General features: G+C 39.5%; 1 protein-coding gene across 1 annotated transcript; it reads right to left on the bottom strand.

Moving 5' to 3' along the window:
* Positions 1-4,853: 4,853 nt before the first annotated feature.
* Positions 4,854-10,246, bottom strand: SERPINA7 (serpin family A member 7). The gene is made up of 5 exons (XM_010980021.3): positions 10,234-10,246; positions 8,047-8,682; positions 6,702-6,975; positions 5,825-5,972; positions 4,854-5,291 (listed from the first exon to the last, which is right to left on the bottom strand). Exons 2-5 carry the CDS (start codon positions 8,663-8,665, stop codon positions 5,094-5,096), a joined length of 1,239 nt encoding a protein of 412 aa, XP_010978323.3. The 5' UTR covers positions 8,666-8,682; positions 10,234-10,246; the 3' UTR covers positions 4,854-5,093.
* Between the last annotated feature and the right edge of the window lie 1,748 nt (positions 10,247-11,994).

The raw sequence follows: 11,994 nt of genomic DNA on the forward strand, positions 1-11,994 counted from the left end.
CCACCATGATAGTGAGGGAAGGAACATAGTCCAGGAACTAGAACCAGCTTGCCAAGGCCCTCCCCCAAACACATCCGAGGCCCCTGAACCACACCAGCTACAGCCATTCCCACAAGGCAACACTGACATCGATTACCCCAGCACACTGTGTGCCAAGTCCCTGACTGCACAACCCAACCCCAGCCATCCCACAAAGGCATCCCCAGTGCAGCATGCCTCAACCACCCTGCCTCCAGCCCACAGCCACTCCAGCTCCATCCAGGCTGTCAAATCTGCCCATCGTAGTCAGTCTACACAGGTGATGTTCCTATACAAGACTATGCCATCAAGACTGGAAGAGGTAGGTATTTAACCCAATTCATAGAAACAAGCACATAAAGTCAAACAAAATGAGACAGAGGAATATGTTCTTCCAAAATGAACAAGATAAAACCCTAGGGGAAAAAAACCTATTGAAACAAACATAGGTAATTTAAACCCCATTAAAGGGTTAAAAGGAATGATCAAAAATATGTTTGCTGAACTAGAATGATGAATGGAGGACTACAGTGAGGACTTCAACAAAGAGTCAGAAAATATAAGAAAGAACCAATAAGAGCTGAAGAATACAATAACTGAAATGAAAAATGCACTAGAGAGAATCAACGGATTAGAAGATACAGGTGAATGGAAAAGCAATCTTAAATCATCCAATCAGAACAGCAAAAAGAAAAAATAATTTTAAAAGTGAGGGTAGTTTAAGGAACATCTGGGACAATATCAAGTATAGTAACATTTACATTATAGGGATCCCAGAAGGAGATGAGGGAGAGAAAGGGGCAGAGAACACATTTGAAGAAATAATGGCTTAACCACTGCCCCCCAACACAGGGAAAGAAACAGACATCCAGGTCCAGCAAGCATAGAGTCCCAAATAAGATGAACTCAGATCCACAAGACATACCATTATTAAAATGGCAAAGTTTACAGATGAAGAGAGAATTATAAAGGCTGCAAGAGGAAAATAGCTAGGAACAGAAGGGAACCCACGTAAGACAATCAGCTGATTTTTCCATAGAAACTTTGCAAGCCAAAAGGGAGTGGCATGATCTAATTAAATTGCTTAAAGTAAAAAAAAAAAAAAACTAAAACCAAGAATACCCAGCAAGGTTATCATTTAGAATTGGAATAGAGGTAAAGAGTTTCCCAGACAAGCAAAAACAAATAGAGTTAATCACCATTACACTAGCCTTACAAGAAAAGGTAAAGGGTCTTTTTTAAGTGAAAAAGAAAAGGCCATAAGTAGAAATAAAAAAAATATATGAAAGAAAAATCTCACTGGTAAAGGCAAATGTATAGTAAAAGCAGTGGACCAAAAACTTGAAAACCTAATATGAAGGTTAAAAGAAAAAAGTCATAAAACTACACTAAGTAGTTGAGGGATACAAAAAAAATTTTTAATGGGCAATATGAAATCAAAACAAAACATGTAGGAGGTGAATAAAAAATATAGAGCTTTTATAATGTTTAAAACTTAAGCAAATGTCAGCTAAATATATATAAGTCAATATGTAAGAACTTTTGGTAACCACAAGCCAAAAATCAACAACAGATACACAAAAAATAAAGAGAAAGGAACCCAAACAACACAAGAAAATCATCAAACCACAAGGGAAGAGACTAAAAGAAGAAGAAAGGAACAGAGAAGAATGACAAAAACAACCAGAAAATAATTAACAAAATGGCAATAAGTACATACCTATCAATAATCATTTTAAGTGTGAAATGGACTAAGTGCTCCAATTAAAAGACATAAGGTGACTGAATGGATAATAAACAAAGCCCATCTATGTTCAGCCAACAAGATACTCAGTTCAGCACTAAAGATACACAAAGACTGAAAGGGAAATATTTGAAAAAGATATTCAATGCAAATGGAAACAAAAAATGGGGGTAGCAATACTCATCTCAGACAAAATATACTTTAAAACAAAATCTACAACAAAAGACAAACAAGGGCATATAATGATGATGAGGCCAATCCAAGAAAAGAGTATAGCATTTGTAGATATTTATGTACTCAATCTAGGAGCACCTAAAATTATAAAGCAAATATTAACAGACATAAAGGGAGAAATTTACAGTAATAAAGTAATAGCAGGGAACTTTAAAATTCCATTTTCATCAATGGATAAATCATCCGTACAGAAAATCAATAAGAACACCTTAAACAACACATTAGAGTAGACTGACTGAGTAAATTTATGCACACCTAAAAACTGCAGAACACATATTCTTTTCAAGTGCACATGGAACATTCTCCAGGATAGATCACATGTGAAGCCACAAAACATGTCTCAATATATTTAAGAAGGCTGAAATCATATCAAGCATGTTTTCAGACCACAGCAGTATGAAACTAGAAAACAATATGGGAAGAAAACTGGAAAAAACATGAACATGTGAAGACTAACAAAATGCTACTAAACAATCAGAGTCAATTAAGAAATCAGAGAGGAAATCAAAGGGGGTGTGAAGAGATAAAATGGGAGTTTGGGATTTGCTGATTCTAACTACTATTTATAATACATAAACAACAAGTTTATACTATATAGCACAGAGAACTATAGTCAATATCTTGTAATAACTTATGGTGAAAAAGAACATGAAAATGAATATATATATATATATATATATATATATATATATATATATATATATATATATATCTGAAACATTATGCTGTATACCAGAAACTGACACAATATTGTAAACTGACTATACTTCAATTTAAAAAATACCTTGAGACAAATGAAAATATAAATACAGCTTTTCAAAATCTATGGGACATAGCAAAAGCACTTCTGAGAAGGAAGTCCACAGCAATACAGGCTTATCACAAGAAACAAGAAAAATCTCAAATAAACAACAGAACCTTACACCTAAACTAATTAGATAAAGGAGAACAAACAAAGCCCATAGTTAGCAGATAAAAGAAAATAATAAAGGTTAGAGTAGAAATTTTTTTAAAATACTGACTGAAAAATAATAGAAAATAACATGAAACTCAGCGTTGCTTCTTTGAAAAGATAAACAAAATTGATAAATTTTTAGCCAGACTCATCAAGAAAAAAAGAGAGAGCTCAAAAATATAAAATTAGAAAAAGAGAAAAAGTTGTGACCCATATCACAGTAATGTAAGCAATCATGAGACTCTACTGAAAACAGCTATATATACCAACATATTAGATAACCTAGAAGAAATAGACAACATATGAAGAAACATATAATATTCTAAGACTTGATCAGGAAGAAATAGAAAATCTGAACAGACCAATTACTAGTAATAAAGTTTAATCAGTAATCAAAAAGACTCCTACCAAATAAAAGTCCAGGACCAGATGGCTTCACACAAGTGAATTTTAGCAAATATTTAAAGAAGAGTTGATACCTATCCTCAAACTATTCCAAAAACATTAGAGAGGAAAAATTACTTCCAAACTCATTCCATGAAGCCAGTGTCACCCTGATACCAAAACCAGACAAAAACACCACAAGAAAAAAGAGAAAATTACAGGCTAATATCCTGATGAATGTTGATCATCTTCAACAAAAATTCTCAACAAAATATTAGCAAGCTGAATTCAACAGTACATTAAAAGAATTACATACCATGATCAAGTGGGATTTATTCCAGGGATGCAAGATGGTTTACCATGTGAAGATCAATCAATACAATACACCACTTTAAAAAAATGAAGGGAAAAAAATCACATAATCATCTCAATAGATACAGAATAAGCATTTGACTAAATTCAGCATCCATTCATGATAAAAATTCTCAACAAAGTGGGTATAGAGGGGATATATCTCAACAAAATAAAGGCCATATATGACAGACCCACAGGTAACATACTCATAAGTGAAAAGCTTTTAACTTTTCTCTATAATCAGGAACAAGTCAAGGATTCCCACTCTCGCCACTTCTATTCAGCAGTATTGGAAGTCCTGATCACAGCAATCAGAGCACAGCAATCACAAGGAAAAGAAATAAAGTACATCCAAATAGGAAGGGAAGAAATAAAGCTGTTATTATTTGTAGATGGCATGACACTATATACTGAAAATCCTAGACTCCATGAAAAGAACTATTAAAAGTACTAAATGAATGCAGTAAAATTGAAGGATACAAAATTAATATACAGAAATTTGTTGCTTTTTCTATATATTACAAATGAACTATCAAAAAGAGAAATTAAGAAAACAATTACACTTACAATTGCATCAAAAAGAGTAAAATACTTCGGAATAAATTTACCCAAGGAGGTGAAAAACCTGTACTCTGAAAACTGTAAGACAGTGATGAAGGAAATTGAAGACAATGTAAATAAATGGAAAGATATACTCTGCTCATGTGTTGGAAGAATTAACATAATTAAAATATCCATACTACCTAAGGCAATTTACAGATTCAAAGCAATCCCTATCAAAATAACAATGCCATTTTTTACAGAACTAGAACAAAAATTTTAAACTTGTATGGAACCGCAAAAGATCTCGAATAGTCAAAACAATCTTGAGAAAGAAGAACAAAGCTGGAGGGATCATGCTCCCTGATTTCAAACTACAAATTACCCTGGAACAACACAGATTTGAACTGTGTGGTCCATTTATACACAGTTTTTTTTCAGTAAGTACTCAAAAGAGTACCACATGATCCCTGGAACTGTGGATACAGAGGTTCAACTGTAACATTATGCATGAATTTTTAACTTCAGTATTCCTAACCTCCATGCTGCTCAAGGGGAAGAAGAAGGGGCATTTAACAGGCCAGCAAAATTCCTTGGAGCTAAGTAACCGGGTTGGGGGTGAGGGTTCTAACAAAGGGGAATGTATTGACATGAGGCCTTCCTGCACTTCGGGAACATTTATTATCTGAATATTTGATCACAAGAGTGGCCTCTTGACACCCAACAAAATTTAGCTAAGGTCCAGTCTCCAACCCTGCACAAAGGAAAACACATCCAAGCCCACATCGATCACTTCAGGCTATACTATTTGTTTATTTCTCATTGCAGTAAACACATGCAATTAGTCAACAACCTCTTTCCCAACTACACTTTCGTTGGGTCCACAACTTTCCCTAGAAATAGAATACTCCTGGTACTTTTCTCCAATATCAACAACAGGAAGGATCTATTAAAATGGATGACAGGATGAAGAAGAGTTATCTCAGGCTGATTCAGGAATCTGACTTCAGGGACAGCTTCGGTTCCTTTTTCACCAATGTGCAGCACAGCCTTGTGGGCAACCTGTCAGGGGAGAACAAATACTGGTGATACCCTGAAAAAACAGGAAATGTCTTTGGAACAGTCTGGAAGCAGGAAAGTAAAAAGAAGGATGGGGCTACCACTTTACTGTAATATGTTGATGGTGCTTGAATATGAAGGCCACTTGTTTAAGTGTAGTTAGTGATTCTCCAGTGATTTTAGAGCTAGCTGTCAGGGAACCACCTCTTTATCCATGGCTTTCTGCCTCTAGAAATCAGTTCTTAAGCTTTCCCCTTCCCCTGCCATCTCCTCAAGGACTGTATCTTATCAGAGTTAATTCTGATCATTAGGTTCTTGTATCAGAATCATTTTAGGACATGAAGGTTAGGGCTGGAAGTAACTGTTACAGTGACATGTTCGAGGGTAATGAGAATGACCCTGAAGTAAATCTGGCCTAGGAGGAGTCATTCTGTCTCTCTAGGTTTCAGAGTCCTCACTGATTAAATGAGAGAATTGAATTAACTGATTCTCAATGGTCCTTCCCTTTCATACATTAAAGGACTCTATCAACTTACACTGGAAAGTTTAAGACCGTTGTCCTTTGTGAGTCCAGAAAAATCAGCACTGTCAGCAAAGGCATCCTGGATGCCCATCTTCAAAAGGACGGCTCCAAGGTCATATGTGGCAGAAATGGAAAACTTTGGAACAAACAATTCAATCCACCTGTGGGGGTAGGGAGAGGGAACACATGGCTATCAGCACACTAAGCCCATGATTCCCTCCCTCTTTGTCTCCATAGTATTATATTGGACTCTGCTCCTCTCCTAGGTATTGACAACCACTGCTATGCAGGTCAATATATGGCATCAAAACCTCAGAAGTTACCCAGGAAGGAATGCTATCTGGTTCAGCCAATGTGGGACTGACTGCAGCACTGGAAGTTGGAAGATGTGACCCACTTATAATCAAAAAGAAACATCTCTACAATGTTGGCCAAGGTTGGAGAGCCAGTGACATGAATCTCAATGGGTAGTACCAGGGAAATTTCATGGTTTTTCCATCTAGCACTTGCAGCCCAGTATGGCTGCCTCTTAGTGTCAATATCCTACTCATCCCTCAAGCTCCAGTTGGCCTCTGGGAACCCATCAATTCACTAGCTGGTTGACTTTGGATAGTTCATTTTATTTTTCTAATCCTGATTTCTTCATCTGAGAAATGTCTGTGATACTCTCTCCTTTGCAGGTTTGTTGATGTGCTTCGATGAAATGAAGTATGTAAAGTGCCCAGCCAAGGGATTGGCAAAAATTATATGCTCTCACTATACTTTAGTGGTCATTACACAGCTCTTACATGTTTCACAGTGATTCTCCTGCCTCTGGGTTTCTGCTGAACTCTGTCTCATCTGTGCCATTATGCCCACCCTCCACTTCTCACACCATATAAAATGTTTACCCCTTCTGCAGTAAGCGGTTCCACTTCTTCAGTGTTTTAGATGACATGGCTCTTTCCACCCGCTCCATCTGGCCCTCTTTGGGAAGGACAAAGAGTGCCAGAGCATTCTTGCTGTAGTCCATTTGCAGCACTGTGCAGTTTAGCTCTGTATCCAGCAGGTGATAGTACTGTTCCACCTGGTGCATCATGGGCACTTGCACTGTCATGGTCTTGTCCACTAAGAAGCTGGAACCCTCTTTTGTCTTGGATGGATCAAAAGGATTTGCCCACTGGCCTTAAAATACAGAGAAAAGAGAGTTGTTTGTTTTAAACCAGTGTTAGTGCCAATGTGAACACTTCCATCAGTCATCTAATCTACTAATTAATACCACCAAAGAGGTACGTGCCTTCTGTCAACCAGTTTGACAAATGAGTACCTGAGGATCTGGGAGAGAGAGTGACTTTACATGGTCTCCCAGCTAGCTGGTGGCAGAGCCAGGAGTCACGTCCATGGTTGTTGGACTCCATGTTCAACTGATGTTCCATCTGGGTTCAAAACCACTATACTTACACTAAACCCATCAGAGCCACAGTTTCCTCTTCTGTAAAAAGGTATAAGCACATCCAACACACAGGGTGAAATGAGACAACAGATCTGTTCTGCCGTTTCATCCGTCTACAAGTGTGTGATTTGTGGCCAAGAATTGTTCACTCCTCCACGAAACGTGGCTGACATGTGCTGTAGAACCAGGAGAAATCATGTGGGCACAGCACCTTCAGAAAAGAGTCACATGATTCTTGTTGTTACAAGCACCAGCTTTAGAATCAGACAAACCTGAGTGGGAATACCAGCTCTAAAACTTATTGACTGTGTGAACCTGGACACTTGTGAAGATTAGATGAGACAATGTCTATAAGCCACACACACGTAGCATGGTGCTTAGTACATAGTGGATACATAGTACATGAAAGAAGTCTTTATGCAACATACCCAAGTGTGAACAGCAACTGAGGGTCACAGAAAGGTTTAAACCCAAATCTGTTTACCTGCCAAGTGCAAGCTTGTCCCACCTCACCAAATCTCTTGGAAACCATGATTCTCTAGCTAGATATGAGAAGGATTTTAATACCACTGTAACTCACCTCTCTGAAAGTGCCCTCTCCCTAGAAATTTCTTGGGCTCATCCATAGAGCTATGTGGCCTCCCTGGAAGATCCAAAACTAGATACAGCTATGTCCGGTGGAGCACATCACTGTGGTGTGAGGGACACCTACTGATGCCAGTGAGAAGACATCATGAGCTCCCCTCAGTGCTCCACCAAATTATTGGAATTCTGAACTAGAAATGGATATCTTAGAACCTTACCTTTAAAGTGAATATAGTTCACCAGGACCATAATGGTGTTTGGTTTGAGTTCTTGAATGAGGCCCACAATTTCCCCTTTGGTTTGCTCCTCCACATGACTATTGATCTCCTGCTGGGCTGCAGAAACATTGGAAAAGTCGGTAGAAAAGACTTCAGTCTCATAGAGGTTCTTGACATCATCCAAAAACTTTGCCAGTGGTTTCAACTGCTTCTCAATGAAGATGGCATTTCCCATCCGTAATTCCAGCTCCTCCTTTGGAAAATTCAGTGAACAGATCAGGTGCTGGAAGCCCTGCTGGATCTCTGCTGCTGGGGTGTCTGTGAGATTGAAACCCAAGCCTTCCAGGATTTTGGTTTGGGTACTGGAGCAGGCCCCAAGGGAGAGCGTGGCCAAAGCTGCAGAAATGCTTACAGGGGAAAAGAAGATGTTCTGATCTGGGGTCTCCACAGTGAACCTCCGGTACAGGTTGAATGCAAAGTCAGCATTGATGGATGACATCTTATAGAGAGTGGCATTTTGTTGAGGGGAATGGCAGGAAGTTACTGTGCCTTCAGAGATGTTAGGTGGTGCATAATGAATCCCAAGTACCAAGAGAACCAGATAGAGCAACAGTGGCATTTTGGAAGGAAGGTAATCTATAAGAGATGAGGTGAGAAAACCATTGGGGGATCTTAGCTGGATGAAAACTCTGAATCAGAAACACATAATAATCACCCATCATAATTAGTAAAACAATATAAAACATTCAATGGTGTGTTCACCAGGGCCTGTGGGGAGGCTTTTCTCCCCTGAAAAATTGATGGCACATCTAATAAGAGCAGGAAATAGGTGGCTTTCTGGGGCCACAGAAATAATGGCAAAGACTTGTTCAGATGTAATAGCAACATATGAAAACTTTGGGAATAAACTGAATTTATAAATTGAATTACTTTTTATTTGAACCAGAGGCAGCCTTGGGAAGAATCCTTAGATAAAACTACCACTCTTTTTGCTTACATTATTTTTTGTAGATCAGAATTTTAGATATTTTTTAATTTGGCATTTTTCTTAAGATAAAATCTATAAGAAATGAGATGGGAGAACACCTGTGCTTTTCATTGGATAAAAGACAAAAGGAGAATAATTTCCACAAGATACATTTAGTTGGAATGGAATGGTGGTAGTTTATGGAGCCATGTACAAGATCATAAGCATTCATGCAACACACGAAAGTCACAGGAGTGTTTCTAAACTACAGGAAGATAAAAGTATAACTTTTTGTATTTCAGATTTCTCTCACCATCAGTATCATCTAAAGAGTCATTTCTAAGTTGCAAGACATCTTACAGTATTATTCCTACATTCATTTATGTTATTTCTGAATTATTAGAGCAAAAGCCAGAAAATATGATGTAAGATTCTCTGAGCCTGGAAGAGTACAAGGCAGTGGAGTAAGGGAGTCAGCTGTGGAATCCAATGACCATGGACATGTGTAATATGAAAGAAGAGATCCATTGAGTCTAGACAGGACTCCTCCCTCAGCTGTCTATTCTCTTCCTGAGTGACCTCATCCACTTCCAGGAACTCAACTGCCATTGCACAAAACTACATACTGTAGTCCAGATCATTCTCCTATATTCCCAGACATTGCTCCAGCTGCCTACTTCATATATCCACCAGAATGTTCCAAAACTACCTCAGTTTCAATTTGGAAATCTCAGTTTCTCAAAGGTAAATACATCTCCTTGGCCCTTAAGACTGCTCCTTCATCTTCATTCCATATCACTGTCTATTGAGGCTCCCATGCCAGAAACCTGGGAGTCATCCTCACATCTAATGAGTCATGATGCCCTATGAGTACTACCTTCTAAATACCTCTCAAAAAGTTTCCTTTCCCTCCTTTTCTACTGCTGCTGCCTCAGTTCATGGCCTGAACTATTCCACCAGCTTCTATTCCACCAGGTCACAGTGCTTTCAGTGTCTCCTCACCACAACCCCCTGCTTCTTCCCTTCTATCCAGTCTTCACATTGTCACCAGAGTCCTCTTTCTGTAAAAGCCACAGAGGCTGGTAGGAGGTAAATTAGCAGATGACCACGCTTAGACCTTAGCCTCTAGAGCTAAGAATTTGGAGTTTGTGGTTATTTGGGATTCTGACTTGCTGATAGATAGGCTCAAAGTTCCAAAGAGAGAGAAAAAAAGTACTTACAGCATATGCCCAAGAAGCCACTTACATCTCTCAGAAAGCAAGATCTTTCCATTTTTATAACATGCCCTGTATTGCAAAAGTAGAGTGCTCTTAGTTACTCATTAACCCCAGGCATTAGCCCTGGAATGATATTTTCTAAGCTGATGTACACAACCAAGGCCAAAAAGAACACAGTGAAAAATGATAAGGATGGAACTTTGAATGGTTGCTTTGCTGCCACATCCTTCATCTATAACAAAAAAGGAAGAGGACTGTCAGAGCTGGCAGGGTCCAGGCTCACGCTAGAAAGTGCGTCTTTTCAGCAGGCAGGATGAGGTCCAGGGGGCAAAAGTGCTAAGGGGCAGCAGGATAAAGACTGTTTTCCCTATCATGGCCAAACAGTGCTGGGATCATCAGCCTTTTGAGGGACAGGTGCATACAGACAGAGGCTGTGTGAACCTCTTTCATGGGTGCTGTAGAAATTATTTATGCATTGCTCTGGAGGAGATGATGTCAAAGGTAGCCTCCAACTCTATAGACTTCTGATGCTGCACACATCTATGTCTGCTCAGAGAGAAGCCAGTTCTGTCCTCTGGTCACCGAAATCCCCTGTGGCCACAGGACCCCAAAAGAGGATGTAGAAGGAACCAAGAAGAGTGGAATCAAAGATCTGACAGTTCAGTATTCACTATGTACTCAACTGTGTGCTGCAAAGAAGCAGTGGGAGCAAAGAGCGCTGGACTCAGTTAGGAGACCTGAGTTCATCCTTCCCCTACCAGTTTCTAGATCCAGCAGTAGAAGTAGGAGGAGGAGCAGCAGTAATAGCAACTCCTCCTTATTAAGCATTTACCACAGGCAGGGCGTGATGTGAAGCGTCTCATTCCAGACCCTCACTGCTTCAGGACTACATTAAGGATGTGTATATTCTAAGAGAGGGGTGAGTGTTGGGGGAATGGGAGCTAACGTGAGACATGCCTAGGCTGTTGTCTATGGTGGGACTTGGAATCCAGGTTAAATAGCACACACTTCACCAGTGAAAGCTACTGGGCCATTTTGACAAAGCAGTAACTAGACAGAGGGTGATTGTTCTGTGACATTGTTTCTTCTCAAGGAAACACAGACAGAGCTCCTACTATGTGGAAATGACCACACTCGGGACTGGGGTTTCAAAGGTGAATGCTAACTATCAGTCCTGAGCCCAAGGGATCTTTCTAACCACCTGACACCCACTGCCCAAACTGAACAGGACAAGGCATATCTCACATGTAAGATGGTCATGGGTGTATGTGTCCCACAGCAAGGCATGGAAAGCTCAGATCTCCCAATGCTGAGGTCTGTCCATGCTCACTCCTGGTATACAGCACGCAGTCTGCTCTCTCAGTTATACGTATTTGCTAGGTATTTGCTTCAGAAGGAACAGACAGACTGTCTAGAAAGAAAACTTCCAAAGTTGTGCCCTCTGGTGGCATAGTCAGAAAATGGTACAGTTTATTTTCTGTTGTATCTGATTCAGCTGAGCTTTGCTAGTAGGTAGCAATGGCAGGATCTGTCCCTGACATATAAGAAGGGCAGCTCTCCCCCTGCAGACTCCCCTGTTCTGAGCTCTGGAGTCCTGTGCTCCTGTTATGCCCTTGCTATGTAGTAACTGTGTAATTTGAAGCAACTTACTTAATATCCCTGAACCTCAGTTTCCTTACCTCTAGAGTGGAATGATAACAAGCCCCACATCATGTGGTTATCTGGAGTATCAAATAAAATTTAGAGATGGTTTCTGGAAGCTCC

This window comes from Camelus dromedarius, chromosome X (assembly GCF_036321535.1).
Source record: "Camelus dromedarius isolate mCamDro1 chromosome X, mCamDro1.pat, whole genome shotgun sequence".
In the NCBI taxonomy this organism is placed as follows: domain Eukaryota; kingdom Metazoa; phylum Chordata; class Mammalia; order Artiodactyla; family Camelidae; genus Camelus; species Camelus dromedarius.

Coding starts and splice junctions, on each gene's coding strand:
- SERPINA7 (XM_010980021.3), bottom strand. CDS start 8,665: ATGCCACTGTTGCTCTATCTGGTTCTCTTGGTACTTGGGATTCATTAT. Junction 6,976..8,046: donor GAACTATATTCACTTTAAAG/GTAAGGTTCTAA, acceptor CTGTATTTTAAG/GCCAGTGGGCAAATCCTTTT. Junction 5,292..5,824: donor ACGGTCTTAAACTTTCCAGT/GTAAGTTGATAG, acceptor CTCCCCTGACAG/GTTGCCCACAAGGCTGTGCT.